General features: G+C 38.4%; 1 protein-coding gene across 3 annotated transcripts; it reads left to right on the top strand.

The window, feature by feature from the left end:
* The first annotated feature begins 447 nt into the window (after window positions 1–447).
* sgsm1b (small G protein signaling modulator 1b) lies at window positions 448–19,857 on the top strand. 3 transcript variants are annotated; one of them, XM_028462123.1, is made up of 25 exons: window positions 448–653; window positions 751–794; window positions 3,363–3,438; window positions 4,020–4,182; window positions 4,325–4,477; window positions 5,579–5,646; window positions 5,723–5,865; window positions 5,955–6,086; window positions 7,742–7,866; window positions 7,953–8,020; window positions 8,094–8,257; window positions 8,360–8,489; window positions 8,848–8,974; window positions 9,062–9,126; window positions 9,235–9,380; window positions 11,032–11,160; window positions 11,234–11,407; window positions 11,526–11,594; window positions 12,385–13,629; window positions 13,706–13,830; window positions 14,915–14,997; window positions 15,082–15,191; window positions 17,377–17,473; window positions 17,560–17,727; window positions 18,464–19,857. In XM_028462123.1, exons 1-25 carry the CDS (start codon window positions 647–649, stop codon window positions 18,550–18,552), a joined length of 3,900 nt encoding a protein of 1,299 aa, XP_028317924.1. In that variant the 5' UTR covers window positions 448–646; the 3' UTR covers window positions 18,553–19,857. The 3 variants fall into 3 exon arrangements, with proteins under 3 accessions (XP_028317924.1, XP_028317923.1, XP_028317925.1); XM_028462122.1 differs by having other exon boundaries at window positions 448–794; XM_028462124.1 differs by lacking the exons at window positions 17,377–17,473; window positions 17,560–17,727 and having other exon boundaries at window positions 448–794.
* The last annotated feature ends 1,757 nt before the right edge of the window (window positions 19,858–21,614 follow it).

Raw genomic sequence — 21,614 nt, 5'->3', positions numbered from 1 at the left:
GTAGTACATTTGTGTCTTTATTATTCAATCAAAACATTTAAATTAAAGAAGAAGAAAAAAAATCAGTCAAAACAATGTGTTTCAATCAAAGAAAAAAACAAAAACGTTTTAAACACAAAACAGATTTGAGCCCCCAAAAAGTGTTCAAACGTGATTTTTTTGGGTTTCAATGGTATATTTTTGCCATTTGAACACCTTTTTTAAAAATATTTACTTTTTCACTGAAGGGATTTTTTTAATTATGAAAAATGATTTTTTTTATTTTTATTGAAACGTTTATTATTATTATTATTATTATTATTATTATTATTATTATTATTATTATTATTATTATTATTATTATTATTATTATTATTATTATTATTATTATTGAATAATGAAGACACGTTCATTAATTGTTAAAGCTGACGGGGTATGGCAAGTCACCAGTGCGTGTGTGGGTGTTTGTGCGCCACCTTAACGCACAGGCTGCTGGGACTTTTAAAAAGGGGTGGAGGTTCCAGAAGATTCAAAGCGATGTAGCATCTATGTCATTAGATTTCATCTTTCAGTAACACATCGTGCACCTTTGGACCATCCTCTGCATTGCTTTTAAAGACTAGAGGTGCCGTTGCGCGTCAGCCACGACATCCATCCAACGGCAGCGATGGGAGGTACCGTCGCAGCGGCTTTATTTCCCGGTCGTGAGCGTCTCTAAAATTGTGGGACAGCGTGTGATCATCACATTCACCATGTTTTCCCCTCCGACAGAGGCCGAGACGCGCCAGAAGCTGCTGCGCAATGTGAAGAAGGAGGTTTGCAATGGTTTATTCCCGTTTGTTCTCCCTCATTCATGGGCACCGGTGCTGTCTGTGCGCGGTTGTGCATGTGCGTGCATGTGTGGTCATCGCTCATCGGATGTGACTACGCCACAGGCCTGTTTATTAAGATGCTGCTGATCGTTATTCGTGTATAATTGGAGTGGAAATATGGGCTGACAGTGAAAGTGAACGCTTTCTCACAGCTGGGTTATTGGTTATTGGCGTAAAATCACGATGACTACGTTGTTGATGACGATAACACTATGATGACGATTTTATAGGGGAAACTGTATAGATTGTATAAGGCTCTGCCTAATTAGTCAGCCTTCTATATGCAAATAGACTCACAGTTTTCATTATATGGACTGATAAAGGAACAAATCATCCACAAATCATTCCTCTGATAAACTTTAAGTGTTTATACCCTCCTATCTTTTTCAATGAGCAGATGAATCTCAAGCACATACAAAAAGAAAGATGAAATCCAGCTCTGTATGTCATCCAACAGTGAAGCATGTGTGTATCTCTCCCTATGTGCTGGTCCACGCACCTCCTCACCTGTGACTCATTGCTCTCAGAAATCCATGGTTCTGCCACCAGAGCCCACAAGGAGGAGCTTGAAAACATGTATGTGAGAGATATTGTGGATGTTTGGGAAAGACCACATTTTGAGCCATTTAAAGGTGTACTGTATCATCTGTAATCCTGTTTGGAGAGACTTTTTGTTCCACTGGGTGAAATGGTCCTTCCGTCCTGAGGGTAGTCAAGACATTATGCACTCAGAACAAGACAACATGAAAAGAGTCTTCTGTAGCAGCTGGAAAACTGTAAAAACAAAAACAAACTCTGACCAATTCGATTCGGTCCGATTGGAAAGAACCAATCAGATGCCTTCATGTCTCATCGCACACATGACCTCCCTCCCTCCTCGCCGCTTCGTGAACATAGCTGTCAGTAAATATAAGTCGGCAGTGGCTATCCGTACGGTTGTCGTATCAATATACCGACATTCTGTCCGTACGCAGAGCCCCTCATTGGCCAGTTTAGGTCACGTGATAGGTCATGCATTGACAAGGTTTATAGGGTTGCTGGTCAGGTCCGGACACAGGGTTTATTTCGTCAAAGGGTTTTGTGGAACAGACCGGTCTGGGATTCAGAGTGAATCTGCTGCTGTTCAGTGCACTCAGTGTTATGCATGTTGCTGATAGTGCTAGTCAAAACATAGCGGAGCATCCTCAGGCCGAGGCCTTGGCGTGTGCTATCACTCTGTACGATGGTGTCTGGCCTGCTTAGGGCAGTCTGACCAGAACTGACCAGGAGACAGTTATTACTTTATCATTGCTGTTCTAATACAACTGATTGCACATCTTATGTTTCTTATGCATTTTCAATATTGACGAATAATCACAAGTTTGAAGTTTTTCAATAAAGATTGCATTTTTTTTTAACCATTTTCTTGAAATTTTGTCTGGCTGGGGGGCATGGGGGTTAAGGAAAGAAATGGGGGCTTTTCACTCTTCAAAAATTTGAGATTTACTTAGCCAATGGTTAATATTCACCCAAATGCTGGGGAAGGCACTTTCTTTACAGGGTTCAGGAGCCAAAAAGGAAAGTCTGAGCATTTGTCAAAGTAGCAAGGCTTAATGTACAACAGTGTTTTTCATCGTTTTAACAATTATGTTAAACTCTGTTGTGAAAATTGAATTATTATTTTTTACATTTATTTTTTTTAACCTTGTCTGCACATGCGGTGGAAGGTCAACTACACGTAGTGCAATCTTTTTACAACAGCTGTGCATGTTGCATAATTGTGACCATCACCAGCCCACCCTAAAGAAGGGTAAGAAACACTTTATTAAAGGTAGAATGTATAAAAAAAGAAGGCAGTGTTACACCTTGGTAAGGGGGAAAGGAACAGGGGATAGGGAGTTAGGGTAGGACAATGGAAGGAGTGGGGAAAGTACAATTTTGGTTGTGAAAATTGTAGTCAAATGTCTGTTTCACTCATGAAATAATACTGTATGTGAAATAATATGTTAAGGTTTCTTTTATTGACTACTTTTTTCAGGAAATTTACTTTGATCCCCCTGACGTGGCTTAGTCCGTAGGGACATGGGTTGGGGACCGGAGGGTCGCCGGTTCAAGTCCCAGTCCCGTCCAAAAGAACAGAAGTTGTTCTGGTAGCTGGAGAGGTGCCAGGGCACTTCTCAAGCACTGCCGAGGTGCCCATGAGCAAGTCACCGACCCCATACACTGCTCTCTTCATTGTAAAGCGACTTTGAGTACCCAGAAAAGCGCTATATAAAATTGATGTATAATAATAATGATGTCAAAGTCAATTTTCTGAAAAAACTTGTCTGAATCAATGAAACCATAGCATATTATAAGCAATTTCTCTCTGGGATAATAAAGTATTTCTGATATCTGATTCTGATTATTTCAAAAAGAACTTGCTGGAATTATGCTCACTCTAGGTTGTGGCTGTTTTGATCATCATGCCTTATTACGCTGCTTAACACTTGTCAAACTCATTTCTTATTTTATTTTCTTTACATTTTTTAGGTTAAACAAATCATGGAAGAGGCAGTGACCAGGAAGTTTGTTCACGCAGACAGCAGCCACATTATATCCTTCTGCGGTAAATGTTTTTCTTCTGTTTCTCTACTTATTTGTTTGCATATTTCCTCTGAATTATTAAGTGTTTTTAAATATTGGTGCCATTAATGTAACCTGTTCTGTTACCTGAATAACCTGAAGATTATTATAAGACAAAACAAGATGGGGAGAACAGATGATTGTCATAGTGTCACGCTGTATCATGTTTGCTCTTTGGTTTAAATTTCAGTTAGAATAGTCACATGCATTTATTTGGACAGTGTTGGATGAGTGGAATAGAAGGAATGGTATGGCTTTAATTTGACCTTTTAAGGTGTTGATCCTAGCATTGAACCAGTCATGATTCACATGCTTCATATCTTAGCAACAGAAGACAGTGATGCTGTCTGCACCACCTGTAAGCTTTGGTTTTCACTGAGCCATGAACATACAATAAAACACTTGATGAATAGACACAGGTTAAATGGTAACAAATGAGTTTGAGTTCTTAAAAGATGAAATAATTAAATGTAACAATGAAATAATAATGATAATAATAATGAATGCATATAAAATTCAAAGCAATGAAATAACTGAATTGGATTGTGTTTGTTGCGTGTGTAGCTGTGGTGGAGGCGTGTGTGCTTCATGGTCTCAAACGACGTATTGCGGGCCTGCTGTGCAGTAATAAGGTGGCTGCACTCATCATGAAGGTGGCAAAAAGCTTTCCTCCTGCAGAGCAACTCTGTCACAAAGTCCAGGAGCTGGAGCAACTCATCGAATACAGGTCAAAACCATCATCTCTACCAATTTGACACCATGGAAATAGAAATACTTTCTGCCATTTGTTACTCTTGTTTTTCTTTGTTGAGTTGTCGCCATTAGTGTGCTCTGCTGCTTTTTACTTGTTTTTGTTTTTGTTTTTTTAGCAAGCAGAACAATTCCTTGCAGAGTAACGACCGTAGTCGACAATCTAAGTTGACTAACCTCCCACCTCAAGCACTGAAGCACCTTTGGATCCGAACTGCTTTGATGGAAAAGCTCCTCGACAAGATTGTCCTGTACTTGGTAGAAAACAGCAGGTATTGAAATATCTCATTATGAATACAATGTTTTTTTGGCAAACCAATCAGGACCAAGTCATTTTGGTAATGTATTCCACCACATCTCTCCTCTGAAACTCCCCCTCGCTGGTAGTGACCTTTACATGTTTCTTTGAAAGATGCACAATTAGATTACAAAAAAAAAAAACTGTTTCCAAAGTAAAATTCCGTCAACTCTGCAATTGTTTGGCAATCCACCAGGTTCACCTACATGTTTTACCCAAATGCAATAGAGTTACTCAACATATAATAGTTGTTCAGTCAAGTGCAATATATTTATATTTGCCATTTGTAGTTTATATACATGCACTTTAAAAAAAAAAAAAAATCTATTGTCGTATTTACATCTCGCACCTCGAGAGTTGTCATTTTAATTTCTTTGTACATTGTATGTTTATAATGACAATAAAATCAATCTATTCCATTCTATTCAAAAGTCAACTTTAATATAATTTCCCAGCATGTTTTAAATCATTGACATTTTGACTACATAGATTAAATATAAGAAGTGATAAACCTTCATTCGTCACACGGTGGGAAATTTAGGAACTTTGTTATGAACTTATAACAACTATAACTTTGCGTTGTACGAAAGCTAAGTAGCACTAAATCAAAAAAACTCCTTCATATTAAGTAATATTGTAACTTTTGTCATTTTGGAGTTTAACACTATTCACAAACAATATGTACCAAAGCTACGAATGGGTAAAAAAAGAAGTCCGCACTAGCTGTAGATATAGAAGCTTTATCGTCATTGCACAATAATCTTTGTTTCCCCTTGTATGAAAAGACAAGTCAAGTTCAGTCATTGGATTTAATATATCTAAATATCCTTGGTGAAATCATCTAAATATGTTAGTGTCACATTTGATGTGTTGATGGATAAAGCAGTTAAGGGTAAAGGGTTTTACCGACCACATAAATCATGTATCATCTGCCCTAGCATCTGAGATTGATTTAAACTTCTTTTTCTAAACCCTTATCTTTAGTGGTTTGTATTTAAAGGTTACATTTATTCTTATACAATATGTCAATTCCAACTTTATTTCCCCTTCTTTGTGTGTATCGTGTTTACTTCAGTGTTTTCTATGAAAAAGAAGCCATGATGCTTGATCCAGTGGATGGACCCATCCTTGCCTCTCTGTTAGGTACTTGCACTTCTTCGAATATATTGTTAATGTTTTCAATCATGCATTTACCTGACCGTACATTCGTTTTATACAGTGGGTCCTTGCGCTTTGGAGTACACGAAAGTTAAGACTGCAGATCATTTTTGGACCGATCCATCTGCTGATGAGCTCGTACAGCGGCATCGCATCCACAGTGGCCACTGTCGGCAAGATTCTCCCTCTCGAAGGCCTGCTCTGGTGAGATAATGGATCAATACTTGAGGGACATCCAGCTTTTAGCCTCATCATATTCTGATCATTTCTTATGTGGTTTTGTCCGACGTTAGATTCAGAAGAGACAGTCTAGTGGGAGTATGGATGATCGTCCTCTCATGTGGGCGAGGGAATACGTTGAATCGCTTCACCAGAACTCCAGAGCCACACTTCTGTTTGGAAAGAATAACGTTTTGGTGCAGCCAGTATGTGTTTTTGGTTCAACTGATAACAAAACAAAAGCATTCTGAGAACGCAACGCCAAATATCCTTTTTGCCAGATATTTACAGTTGTCTGGATCAGTGACCTTTAAAGGCTTGTAAGATATCCCTATCTCCATTAAATGTGCAGTCCGTAACTTTCAGATTCCTCCTTCCCCCTCCCTCCCCGCTGCTCTTTTGCCCTGCCTCCAAAGTCCCTCCCTCAGAGGCGCTTCAGCCCGACAGCAACATCACAGTAATATAACATGCACTGTTAAAAGCATATTACTATAAAACTTCTCACTCTTAATGTGCACACACCAATCTAGTAGCAGCAGCAGCAGCAACAACAACACAGTGTCACTCACAGCAGCCTGCACGGAGGCTGCAGTGAGAGCATCGCGTACACGAACAAACACATGCACTACAGAGTTCTAGTGTAACAATTACAAATCAAACATAATGTAAATCAAGCAGCAGTATTTACCTTTCAAGCAGAAAAGTCGCCAATTACATCTTCTACTCCTTCAGACCATAGACTGTAAAAAAATACGGCGCTCCAGGCACTACCTTGCTATGAGCATTGCTGTGTTTTGGCCACGGCGGAAAGGGGCAGTGGCTGTGAGCAACAGCTGTCAGACAGTACATCAAACACAATCCTGGCTCTGAATGGTTCTTTTTGCTCGGTCGCGTTGCATTATGGCAATCAGCCAAAGGTTGCACAAGCAGCAGGGAGGACTCAATGAGCCTGTTTTTTTCACACAAACTACTAGTTCCATGTAAGGCTGTCCTTACATAGTGACAGCTTTAGCAAAAAGTCACTGTTATAAGAGTTACGGACTGCACCTTTAATAACCATACAGCAGGTTCAATAATGTGGACACCCCATGTTTTTGAAAAATCTTGATAATTGCCAAACCCAGATCTGACCTAGATGAAACTCTATGAACTAACTTGACAACTGAGTCAAATTTCATGAAGATTGGTCAATTATGAACAGAAATATACATTTAGGAACTTTTATTCAATGATGAGAGATAGGGATTTTTCAAACTGATCCACAATCAGTATTTTGATACGGATTCCCTCTAAAATTTAAGGGAATCTTTCAAGCGGTAAGGTCTAGCTTTGGTTTAAATTTAGTCAAAATACATTAAGTACTTTTGATGTAATCCTGCTAAGGCAAGCCAAGGCTAATTTATTTGTATAGCATATTTGTATGTGCTTTACATGATTAAAAAGTGCAACAGAAAACATTTAACAGTTTAAAAATCAATAAGAACAGTCAAATCAGCAGTGAAAACATTAAATCAACAATACTATAATTGAACATCTCCCTCTCAGTCATACACAGTAGAGAAAAGGAGTGCCTTTAAACTTCCATTTGAAAATGTTCACATTGGACGCTGTCGTCCAGCTTTGCAGCACAACAACTAAAAGCAGTGTCACCATCTTTGCTGTGAACTCTGGGCTCCACTATCTGACCTGTGTCCATAGATCTGAGAGACCTGCTGGGTTCATACCTGACTAACATCTCACTGATGTATTCTGGAGCAAACCCATTCACAGATTTATACACCAGCAGCAGAACTTTAAAGTCCTAACAGAAAGTTCTACAATAACACAATTTGTTTGTTTTTTTTTTGCTTTCTTTCTGCAGAGAGATGATATGGAGGCCATTCCAGGCTACCTGTCCCTTCATCAAACTGCAGATGTTATGACACTAAAATGGACACCCAACCAGCTGATGAATGGCAATGTTGGCGAGCTTGATTCTGAAAAAAGGTTGGATGAGTGATACTGTTTATAAAAATAATCGATCGATACTTAGATCTGATGCAGTGGTTCATGTACTCTTCTCTCTCTTTAAGTGTTTATTGGGATTACGCAATGACAATTCGTTTGGAGGAAATTGTGTATCTCCACTGCCATCAGCAAGGTACAGTAATGAAAACGTGAGTTCCTAAAGTAGAAGCTTGCTTCAGTTGACAATGATGTGTTGGATTATTCAGTGAACAGTGGTGGGACTGTGGTGTTAGTGAGCCAGGATGGGATCCAGAGGCCTCCCCTGCATTTTCCCAAAGGGGGACATCTGCTTCAGTTCCTCACCTGCCTGGAAACTGGCCTTCTGCCTCACGGGCAACTGGATCCTCCTCTGTGGAACCAGAGAGGAAAGGTCAGCACAGTAGAAGGATTTGGTTTTATGCACTTTTGCACCACTATTATTTATCTCTTATCAGGACTTCATAAACAATAAAGTGGTCTTTGTATTTTACAGGGAAAGGTTTTCCCTAAGCTGCGGAGAAGAAGTCCACATGGGTCATGTGACTCTGTATCGGATAAGGAGGATGACGAAGCCACTGATTATGTGTTTCGGATTCTCTTTCCTGGCAATCAGGTGGAGCTCAGTAAGTGTCTTTATTTACTCCTTTCTTCCCTCTTTCATAAGTAAATTGCAGTTAATCCATTCTTTTCCTTTCATCTTCATAACTTATTTGCATTATTAACAAGACATTCTGTAGCCATTGCTTTGATTTTGTGATTTGCTTGTGTAATCATTTTCCTGCTAGTTTGGTGTCCTTTTCTCATTATAGCTCAGCGAAATGAAGCATTTGCTTTGAATTAATCATTCCCCGTCATCACTCCATCTCCATCTGCTCATTCGGTTTGTTTTGCTCATCCATTTTTCGGCGTTTTGTTGGAGTTTTATCTGGTTTTACTGGGTAATCATGCTGACTGGCAGCATATTAATGATTCTTGATGCAGTGGCTTTAGAGCTGATGGATCAGGGGGTTACCATGTGGCAGCCGACACCCAGAAAGTCATCCTGCTCCTCCTGCTCACAGAACGGCTCTTCTGATAGTTCTCTGCCCAATGGATGTAATCTGGAGAGGCAAGTGTTACAATGGGACGGATTCACACTTTTACACGTTTATATGATTTAAAACAGGTAAATCTGCCGTTTTCCCAATGTAACCAGGGCTCCATTAAAGCTGTTATGTGACACTATGAAGTATCAAATCATCTCACGGGCGTTCTATGGCTGTGAGTATAAAAAACAAACTTGTTTGATCATTGATTGGGGTTCATACTGGTTGTTTACCATTAGAGAAATGCTAATACGATAAGCCTTACTGTATCTATCTTTAATAGGGCTAGCCTACTGCCGTCACCTGTCAACAGTGCGTACCCACCTGTCAGCGCTGATCAACACTACTATTGTGTACCCTGATGTACCCTGTGATGCTCGAGGAGGCCTCTCGGTGGAAACCTGGAGCCGTTTCCTAAAGGACAGCTCTGTAAGTTACGTTAGCACTTGTGAGTTTATTCACCTAATTTCTAGAGTTGCTACTGTATATATGATAATGAAATAAAGGTGCCAGAGATTGAGGACCCCCACTGTACCTGAAGGTGGTTGAACAGACATGAACGTTGAAGAACAGTCACGTGGAGACAGGGCCATCTATAAGGAGGAATGAAGGGGAGAAATTTTTGGGGCTCAACCATAAAGTCAGCAAAATGATGGTCCACTGTTCTAGGAATCCGTGATAAACACATTTATGTATTTCTCTGAATAATATCCACTGTTATCTAGGAAGTTTATTATTACTTGGGCCATAGTTTATAGTCATCTTAAAGATGTAAATCATTATTTTATTCAGAAATAAAATGGGTTAAAAGTGACCAAAAATGGTGGAAAAGAGGCAGAAATGATAGGGGTGGGGGTATTGTCATTTAAAAAGTTGGAATAATTAGTTTAAACTGGCAAATAATGAGCATGGCTGTAAAATTTAGATGGTTCTCTTACAGGGAGTAGCCGTGGTGCACAAGTGAAAAATAAAGAAAACTGATGAAGCCAGCTGATGTCATAGCTCGAAATATTAATTTTTCACACCAGACAGGCTAAACTATGTGTCCCCTTCACAAGCAACATGCAAAACCCACCCAAACTTACAATTACAGCCCCTAAATAAATAATGAACTAATCCACTAGTCCATGAGTGGATGAGTTCCACATTTAGCCCATTTCAACACCCACAATAAATATTTACAAATTCAACAAAAAACATTTAACAAAAAAAGATCTTTGTTTATTTATCATTAGTTGTTCCAAATATGTATTATTGATACTGTACACTTTTACGTTAGGTTGTCTGATTGGGCAGAGTGTTTGCACCTGCCAATGGCCTCAAAGACAGAGATGTCCAAATTATATATATATGTATATATATATATATATATATATATATATATATATATATATATATATATATAACCCAGCTCACATTCCCTATTAGTGGGTGAAAAATTTAAGGATCAAAAAGCGATGTCGCTATGAATGCTTGGCCGCCACAAGCCAATTATCCCTCATATTTATATATATATATATATATATATATTTATATATATATATATATATATATATATATATATATATATATATATTTATTTTTTTTTACCAATTTCTGTGGTTTATATATATACAGTATTTATATGAGGTGGAGTGCATAAACCTGTACATTGAGGTCACTACAGCTCCCTCACAATGACAAATCGTGAATGTGTTTAAATTGGCAAAAATAAACATGACATATGGTGATAAGAGGTTAAAAGTGACAATAATGGCTCAACAAATGTGACATTAGGTGAAAAATGTGGTGGAAAGTAGAAAATATGTGCAGAAAAGGCAATGAAATGGAGGCAATGGAGAAGTGGCAGAAATGGGAGTAATGTAGCAAAAGTGATGAAAATAGGTACAAATATGGAACGTGTAGTTGCGAAAATGGGCTCAAATTGTTCGAAAATTATTCTTCGTTCCTTGAATGGATCTGGCGACGTCAAATGGGGTCCTGACCCCAAGAACCCCTGAGATAGAGGAAGTAAAAATAGTGTTCATTGATCAGCAGTCCCTAGAATAAGGTGGAGCGAAAAAGTGTTTTTCTTTCTCAGGCTTATGAAGAAGAGGAAATCCACAGGCTTGTGTATTTCGGTGGTGTGGCCCCTTCACTGCGCAAAGAAGTCTGGCCCTTCCTGCTGGGTCATTATCAGTTCACAATGAGTGAAAAGTGCCGACAACAGGTACTCTGTTATACAATGTAAAGGTATAGAGAGTCAAACTTGATTACTTTACTCATGCCTTTGTTTGTTTCAGCTTGATGAGCAGATGCAGACCATGTACGAGCAGACCATGAAAGAGTGGCAGGGCTGTGAGGCCATCGTCCGCCAGAGGGAGAGGGAGAAACACGCCGAAGCCCTGGCCAGATGTTCCTCTGGGGTCAGCGTGGAAAGAGGCCCCGTGCAGCGGGATTCCACTATAAGTACAGATGTAAGTTTGACTTTAGTCCATGAAAACCTGGCCCATTATGCAACACATCAACGCGGATTCAACTTTTAAGAAAGAGCTGCCTTTGGAAATTACATTTATGTTTTCTGTCTCACTCTAGTCATCTCTAAGCATCAGCTCGGATCCACAGAATTCCGCTTCACAAAGTGATTCCAGCAGCTGTGCACAGGTAGTACCTGATCGTCATAGTCATGCCATGGCCCAACACTAAGATGTTAGACACATGTCCCATGATAAGATCCCTATGGGTCCCTGCGGAAATTGAAAAGAAACTAATTGAAATGTTCATGTTTTTACACCAAAAGTCTCGTGTGGTTATTGTTGGAGTTGGCTTCTTACTCTTATGCAAGGTGCATTTAAGGGTCACTAAGTGGCAAGCCCCTCCCCCCCAACGGAGTCCAATTTGAGACAAAACTGCAAAACTTCCAAATAATTTTTTATGTTCATTAAAAAAATACTAAACTTTGAAATCATTATAGATGAAGTTTGGGGAAACAGTTTGAATTTTCGCTCTCATGTGAACAATCGGAGTCGATGCAAAACAGTCATTTTTAAACATCAGTGTTTCACTTATTGAGCCATCGAAACGTTGTTAAACACAAATTACCAAAGCTTTTTTTCAGATTTTTTTTTAACAACTGAATTTTTGACAGCCATTTGAAATCTGCCTTTATACGCTAACAGCTGCTGTCTTGTTTTACCAAAATTTGCCTGCTCCTGACGATTGGCTATAATTGACTTTACCATTTCAATGTATGCTTCAACTGAAAGAGACTAAAATACATTTTCTAATCAAGTCATCCTCATATACGCACTGTGTAAAAGGACATAACCAACACCCTCGACCTTTGATCTTGAATTTTAAAATACATAGCTTCACAGGAGGACAGTTTTCTTTCAGTCAAATTGGTTTTGCCTCATGTCAACTCTTTTTTTTGTCTTTTAAAAAAAAATCCTAGGTTTTTGAGTCAGTTGAGGTGATGGACCAAGGTGACACTGAGTACAAGCCTGAGGAAGCAGAAGCTCAACCCAGCAGTCCCATTAAGACCATTCTAAACAAGTTTCACAGGTCCCCAGCTCCATCATGCACCACACCCTCCTCAGGTCCATCAAAGCCTGATCCAGTCGACTCAGGAAACACCATTAATGTAACCGAGGCGACCGCTGAATCTACAACCTCTCAGCAGACAGCAGAAACCTCAAGTGTCTTCAATGAAGAATGTGTAGCTGGATCACAGCCAATAGAGCATCAGCCCACAACATGTGAACCAAGACAAGAGAATATAAAGGATTCAGTTATCACGGATCAGTTGATGGAATCTGTGCCGGAACGTGGGGTGGCTGAAAAAAGTGAAGGCAGTGAGTTGGAGAAAACATCTGAAGCAGAAGGAAAGGAAAAAGACGCTTTCACCGATGAAGTTCTTGGAGATTGCAAAGCTATGGACACCAATATGAATGTGAGATCAGCTCCAGAGACCACAAATGTTCTCAAGTTAGAAAGAGAGATTCACAATGAATATTTCCAAGCCCCTCCTCTTGGACAAACTTTAATCATTCAAGCACAAAAAAGCAAAGATCTGGAGGAAGAGCCCCCTTGTCTGAGTACAGCTGGACAGGAGAAGGATGCAACGTCACCAAGCAACAGAAACCCGGAGAATTTGAAGAAATCTGACGTAACGTCAGAAAACGTCCAACCACAAATAACCAAGATCTATTTTTCTGAGTGGGACAAAAAGGATGGTGACACAGAATTTTATACCGAAACCAAGAAAGTTTCAGAGTTGCCTCTTGAGAAACCTGATTCAAACTCTCCAGTCAGACAAGTGCTGAACGCTCTACAGTCTCTGTCCTCACAATCCCGACAGTCTCCAGACTCGGCAGAGTCTGATGACTCGCCCTCTGCCTTAGAAATGGAGGACATTCCTACTGGGATAACCTGTGTGACCTCAGAGGACTTTAAAGCCAGGCCTTTGATGGGCCTCGCCGCACCGCCAGTCTCCCTGGCACAAAGACAGAAAATGGCATCCGAAGACCAAGTGGTGGAGCACCATCTGGACACGGCTTGTAACACCAGTCCTGAAGGAACAGACCTGGGTCTTTCTGAGGACGAACCAGAAATGGAGAATATTCTCACTGAGCCAGAGAGTGTGGAAGTCAGAGAACAGTCCAAATGTGATGAATCCTCAGAGGAGCAAACCTATTCTGTAAGCTTGGAGTCTCACTTAAAAGTTCATTTCAAATTAGAAAATGGACACTAATTACATGTATTCATTTCCACAGCAAGAAACGCTGGACATGTACATGATCAACTTACACCGCATTGACAAAGATGTTCGACGGTGTGACAGAACGTATTGCTACTTCACTCAGGAGAACCTGGAAAAGCTGCGTAACATCATGTGCAGGTAAATCATCACCCTGCCAGTTAGTTTTAGATCACGTGTCCAACTCAAGGCCCGGGGGCAAAATCCAACTATTTAGACTGCTCCCTAGGGATGGGTTAAATTGCAGAGGACAAATTTCAATATATATGTGGAACAACATATATACATGACGAATAAAGGCTTAAAGCCCAGTTAAATTCAATTCGGCCTGCTGGAGAAGGTTGAAAAGACTGAAAAAACAAAAATGATTGTCCAAATTACCAAATAATTCATTTGTAGATATCTCAGCTATTTGGAGGATCCGGTTTTTCCCATGGTTTTATCACAAGACTGTAGTCAAAGAACTCAATTTTCCCAAAATTATTTCACATAAGTTCCCCAAATTAAATAACAATTGGTCACAAAATCAATGAAATTTAAAAGAAAAAAATCCAGCAGGGACTTATATCTGTCACTTATTGCCTAGGGTCTTATGTAATTTATGTATCATTTATACGTCTTGTAAAGTGTAAACCTTGAGACATTAATGTTGAAATTGCTCATTTTCCCACTTAAAATCTGCGGCCCACTTAAAGCTGATATCCAGAGTTTCTGAGAGAAGTCTCGATGTCCCCCCTCAACAGCCTCACTTCCTCCCTCTGCCTCTACAATCTACCAGAAGCCACGCCTCTACTTTTCTGCACGCGTATCGCGGAACACAACAAAGTTGCATCGAGTCGCATTGATATAGGTTTGCTGTTGTGACGCGTAGCCTTGTTTCCGTGCATAGTTCCGCATTCACTTTGATTGACAGTCTCAAAAACAGGAAGTTGAAGCCTGTTTGCTGGGCACACTCTGCGATCATTTCCATTTGTATAGGGGTCTATAGGACGGAGGAGGGACTTATATATGACCACCAGTAGACCATAGTAAGAGACTAGGTCGGTATTTTTTCGCATTTCAAAAGAATCATACATAAACATAGATTTCTCAGAAACTCTGGATATCTTCTTTAAGATCAAACTACTTTGTATTTGGCCCCTGAAGTAAAATGAGTTTGACATCCCAGTTTTAGATGTTTTTCAAAGCAGCCGCTGAAACAGAAGCCCTTCGTTTCTTTCTGCAGCTACGTGTGGCAACATCTGGACACGGGATACGTCCAAGGCATGTGTGATCTCCTGGCTCCTCTGCTGGTTATTCTGGACGATGGTCAGTTTGTGAAAGTGTTCGAACTTACTGCATTTGTTTTGAATGTATATGAGCGGCTAAACAAGTGTGTATGTGGGTTTACAGAGGTGATGGCGTTCAGTTGTTTCACTGAACTGATGAAGAGGATGAATCAGAACTTTCCTCATGGGGGCGCCATGGACTCACACTTTGCAAACATGCGTTCTCTGATTCAGGTACGTGTGAGAGACAAGCACAGGTTTCATTTATTGAAAAATGGGTAAAAATCTGAAGCAATGAAGAATTTATGACTCCAGCTCGATTAGATTAGAATCTTTAGTGTCATCTTGCCATGTTTAACCCTATGAACAACAATACAATATTATTCTTGGGGAAGGAAAAAAGTAAAAAAAAAATAACCATGCCAAATAAAAACAAACTTGCAATACCCCTCGTAGTCTCGACGATTCATCTTCTGACATTTTATTATCACATTATCTTAATACATTTTTCTTGCTATGCCTTTATAACTTAATTTGAATGCGAAAGTTGATTAATTTCACTGATGCACAAATTCCACTCCAGGTTACGTAATAATGATCAAAAACATGTAATTCCCTTTTATTTCAGGTTACCCAATAGGCCAGTGGTTTCCAACCTTTTTCTCATGTGCACCCCCTTTGCATTTTTGTCAAATCATGTGTACCCCATCTTTATATCACAAGTCCCCACTCCATAAACGGTATCAGTTGTTTGTCCGTGAGCTCTCCTAAAATCTTTTCTGTATCTGGACCATTGGTTCCCTTTAAGGCTTAATCCACAAACTTCAAAATAACAAGTGTATTTAACAAAAACAATAAACAGTTAATGCAACTTTCATGTGATTACTTCAATGCTGTCTCCATTGTAAAATATAGTCATCACTAATTATTGCCTCCTATATGTCAGAAGTGTGATTAAATGTCCTCTACAGCATAAATTAATCCAGTGTTAATAAATCACAAGAAAGTACTGCATTTTATTGAGCAATAGTAATTAAATGTATCCAAAAAGTAGCCTAAAAAAAGAACAAAGACTATTTTCCTATTATTTAGAAATTAATTGATAAATGTTTCCGACATCCCCCCTACAATGTCTGACATTATCTTGCCAGAATGTTTTATTGAAAAACATAAGCATTATTTTCCATAATATATTAATGGCCATAGTTTTATTTGTTTTAAGTTTTAAGATTTGCACAGACACAGACTTGCTTTTTGTCTAATTGTGACATTTCATCTACCAACTAACAAACATGTCAACCTTGGATGTAGCAACACATCCAATCCAGCCCACTGCATGGTTTTACACAAAGTGGTAATTGCAGGGACGACGTCGAGGGGCGGATTCACTAAAAGTTTAGTGCTATTAAAATGTGTGCAAACCTCACTCCACACACTAATAAGGAGTACAAAGCCAAGGGAATCAGGAGTGTGCCGTCGAATGCACCCTCAATCCATTTAGCGCGTTTCCCCCTAATGAATATGCAAAGTAGGCGGATCTCCCAGGGGGAGCAAAAATATGGGAGGAGGAAATGCATATAAATTTATGCGAGAGGAGCAATGCGATTCTTAAAATCTGGAACTATTTGAGGTGATAGTTTTAGTACCAGAAAATGGTACAACTGAAAAGCAGGTGCAAACACACACACAGAGATCATCGCTGCAGTAAATGTGGACGGAAAACACTGCGGAGATGAAAAAAAGGCTCCAGTTGTGTGTGTGTGTGTATGTGTTTGCGTGTGTGTGTGTGGGTGTGAGGGAGAAAAAAAGCTGAACGTACGTCCATCTCTCCTCCGCAAGTCACGCGATCAGCCGCGCGCATGCACCCATCCGTCAGTCGCGGTCACATTTCTCCACTGCGGGATGACTAAAGAATATCTATCTATCTGCTGTAATTCATCCATTTTTTTTTTATTTGTTTCCTCTACTAACACCTCCAATTCTGCTACTTCAAAATTGTATTTTCTCTTCCGTGCACTCGTTCACCCTCCATGTTCAACACAACACGTATAAAACACTAATTTAAATAAGGGCGGTCTGCACCAGTTCTGAAAGTGCATTAATCATTGCTGCAATCTTAGTGAATTTCGCGCCGTGCGTGAGGAAACTGTGTCACTAAAGGAGTGAGGGAAGCAACTGAATTACCACCCTTTATTTCTTAGTGAATTTGCCCCTGATTGTAGATTAAAAAAAAATAATAATAATTTGTTCAGTTGTAGGTTTTTTTCTGGTTGTTTCCCATCTCACCAAATATTTTCTGATGTGTAAAACAGTATTCTTCAAGTAAAAGTGATTGATTTAAACATGCTTGTGTTTTCTCTGGTTTTCATACCTGGCTTCTACTAAAATACATATGTCAAACCTTGGTCGATATGTTTAGATCCTGGACTCTGAGCTGTTTGAACTGATGCAGCAGAATGGTGACTACACCCATTTCTACTTCTGCTATCGCTGGTTTCTTCTAGACTTCAAAAGAGGTAATCAAGAATGCAGCATTTTTTTTTTTTTAGAGGTTTAACTGCCGTTGTTATGTACTGACTGCTTTCCATTACATGGTGAACAGAAATGGTGTACGACGATGTGTTCTCTGTGTGGGAAACCATTTGGGCAGCCAAGCACACCTCCTCAGAGCACTTTGTGCTTTTTATTGCTCTGGCCCTTGTGGAGATGTACAGAGATATCATCCTGGAGAATAACATGGACTTCACAGACATCATCAAGTTCTTCAATGGTAAAAAAAAAAACATTTACCTGTGCAAAGTCATCTTTTATTGGTATCGATATTAGATTTTTGCCGGTATCCGATGTTGCCCAACATTAAATATCCAGTTTCCGATATTAACGGATACTGATATACACAGATCCCTAACCTACTTTTTAGTCGAATGATATAAATCTCCATGGAAATAACAGATTAAGCGACATTTAATATGATGCCCCACGAATAAATATCATCTGTGAAAAATAAGAATACTTGAAATGAGGAAAAAGGGGCCATATTTGTTTTTAATGTGTTGTCTCAAAAAACAGCACGCCAATACCGATGTCGACCGATATTACATTTTATGCCCAATACTGGTCGTTAATATTGCCCATTTCTAGTTCTAACTCATTTTGTTAAGAAAAACACACTGGTTGAAAATTATTATAACAATTCCATGTAAATAACAATAAACTTTTAAAATGAAACGTGCTCTTTTAAAAAAAAAAAAGAATTTGATAAAAGAGCAGTAAATGAATAATGTATATATATATATATATAGCCATTTAGGAAATTAAATATATATTTATTAACTCTGGATGGAATTAATGAAAAGTCTCAATATATGTAAGAAAGGTTTGACTACATATATAACAAAAGTTTTAATATATATACTGTATATGAAAGTCCGAATATGTGTATATATATATATACTGTATGTATAAATCTTTTTCTGATTAATTGAAAAGTCCTTTTGTCCTTGCAGAAATGGCGGAGCGTCATAACGTCTCACAGGTCCTGATGATGGCTCGAGACTTGGTCCACAAAGTGCAGACTCTCATAGAAAACAAGTGATGCAGACTGCGTCACGTCATTGTGCTGAACTGTTTCATAGACACCTTAATTGTCAAAACTTTCACTAAAGAAAAGGGAACCAAGTGGATGATGTGCAGGAAATGGAAAGTGCTGAATATACAGTAATGGTTATTGAAGCTCCTCGTTCCTCTTTGCTGCCTCTCTCTCTCTCTATATATATATATATGTAGTCAGGACATGTGATTGTTGCTGATACGTTTATTTTTGAAGTGTTTTTCTTCTCCTTGTGAATGTACCTTTGTTGGAACTGCTTCAGGTGGTTGTTTTCTTTCGCCTTAAAGTTTGCTATAATTTCAGGGAAAATGCAACCAAAATCTTCACCATTGACTTTTGACTTTGTTACGTCACACGTTACGATCCTATCACTGTAGGTATTGCTGGAATTGTAGCTGCTAGGGGTCAACTCTTTTGTGACGCACTTGAATATATTGGAGTTTAGGTTGTTGAGGATTTTGTTGTGTAAAGCTAATAATGCAGGCAATTGTGTTAAAAAGTGTCACACGTTATACTATAGTAGCCATGTGTAGGTCCAGGGCTTGTCCTAATGTAAAATATATTAGTGACTATTTTCTCTCGGACACACAAACAAAACCCATCTTTTAGCTCATAGTTGAGTTTTTTTTGGCATCATGTTGGTCTCCTGTGTGCCACATTTGATTTTGACCTGCTTTGTTTCATCTGTATAATTCCAGCAAGTTCATTTTGGCTTCTTTTTTTTGTTTTTTTTTTTTTAAATTAAGTTAACATTTCATTTATTCAGACTTTTTTCTGGAAATGTACTTTGAACTCCTGACATTTTTCGACTCCCAATGGTCAGTCTTCTTCCGAGGTGTCTGCCGATTGCTTTAATGTGTCCTTATGAGCCCAAAAAGAACTTATAAGGACTCATCAAAGCGATCAGCAGATACCTCTGAGGGAGACTGACAGTTGGCAGGTGAAATGCGTCAGGAGTTCAAAGTAAATTTCTTGAAAAAGGTTGTCTGAATAAATGAAACCGTAACGTATTATTCATTGCCCATTTTTATACCATTTTTTTTTTTTTTATTTATTTCCATGCAGTTATTTTTTAAGAAATGTTTTTTTTTTAATAATGCAGACCTTCACTAAACCATTATTTTCTCACATACATCTAAATTCAAAGGTAATGTAGAGGTGGAAGCGCTTACTTCCTGTCTGCATATCTCAACTGGTCTCACCCTGGGACCCACATTTTGCCATGGTCATTAAATCTTGACCCACTATTTATTTTTATTTTTTTAATTCAACCAACCAAATTTAGTTTTTCAAAAATAGATGTTGAAAACACACATATATATTTTTTAAAACATAAATCTATATATTTTCCATGTGAAACATGCATTTCACAGCATGCCTGTCAAAAGGAAAGTTTCTTTCAAAATAAAAGACAAGTCCAACATGAGAGACATTAAGTATTTGTTTTTGATCCTCTGTCCGTGACCCACCAGTTGAGAATCGTCGCTCTAAATGCCAAAGTGAGTGGTAGCAAGGCTTTTATTGATAAGTCCTGATTTTTTCCTCTCTTATTACCTCAAAATCTGTGTCCATATCTAAAGAAAGTCAGCTTAATGTATCTATTGTGTGGCTTTGATCTTTCATTTGAAGCAAGGGTTTACTGGACTACAACTAGCTCATGTCAAACTTCTTTTTTGTTGCTATACTTCTTTACACCATACTGCCGTCACTGCATTGTGTAACCCCTAGATTGTTTACTGTTTTTTTTTTTTACTTTGAAAAAATTTATGAAATAAATTCCACATGTGGGTCAAACGCCATGTTTAACTGTTGCCAATTACAGCAGAGAAATGACACCCAATGACACTCCGTAGCTTAAAATCCAACGTGTCGATTTCACAGCTTGATGTGTTGCCCTAAAGCAGGGCTGAGTATTGCTAATTGTGCATCGTTGTTTGGTGTCTGAAAATTTTAAGTATAAAAGCGTGTTTAAAAAAAAAAAAAAGAAACCTAACTATTGTACAAAAAAATAAAATAAGATAGTACCTATTTATTAAATGCAACATGTCTGTACAGTATAAGTGATGTGTCCGTTCATGATGGACAGAAAGTTAAAAGGTATATCATTCGGAATCTATGATTTGTAATTATTTTTGTGTCTCTTCACAAATGTTCATGGAGTATAATCAATTAATTGTGTAATAAAATGTTATATTTTGGAGCATGTGCCTCGTCTGTGTTGTTTAGATAGAAATATATTCAATTAAATTCCTAAAACACACAGGTTTGTATTCTATTTTCAAAATATTTTTTAGAGTTTTTAATTGAGAACAAATTAAATTTTTCGGTTTATTTTCTCAACGAAAGCAGCTGCACTTCAAGGGAAGGTATCAACTGTAAAAATCAAAGCAAGTTTCTGAATCAAAGTCTTAATCAGTTCTAGTTGATATAGGATGCAGAAATATAGTGTGCCTTTCACTAGGTATGTCATTCCATCATTAAAGCTGCTTATTAACCACATAACTAACATTTTCAAAACTGTACCTGTATGCCAGGGGTGTTAAGGGCCAAATACAAAGTGAGCCACAGATTTTATTCAGGAAAACAAGTAATTTCAACATTATTGTGCCTCTAGTTTCATTTCTATGTATACATAAAATAAAAAATATGTAAGAAACCCGACTGTATCCGAGTGACATATCAGTCCCAACTGAGGATCTTCACTTAATTTCCTAGATTTTGTGACCAATTTTGTTTAATTAAGGGAAATCTTGTGTAACAATTTGAGGAAAATTAAAAAAAAATGTAAGAATTTAGTTTTTTTTTTCAACTGTTTAACTTTAAAATTTACTGCAATCAGGAGATAAAAAGCACTGGGAAAACTGTGAGCCCCTGCAAATATTGTTGAGTTTCATTCTCTGTCATTTTTACTTTCTTCTGCAGGACAAATTGAATGCTCCAAAGGGCCGGGGTTCACCCCTGGGCCATAAGTTTAACACGTGTTGTATGCCATCAGAAATCCTCAGAAAGGGATTTACTCACAAATATTTATGGTAAAAAGGTTACTG

Source organism: Gouania willdenowi, chromosome 12 (assembly GCF_900634775.1).
Source record: "Gouania willdenowi chromosome 12, fGouWil2.1, whole genome shotgun sequence".
Classification (NCBI taxonomy): Eukaryota; Metazoa; Chordata; class Actinopteri; order Blenniiformes; family Gobiesocidae; genus Gouania; species Gouania willdenowi.
Note: the sequence above shows the minus strand (reverse complement) of the source record. Positions and strands in the feature narration are given on the sequence as shown.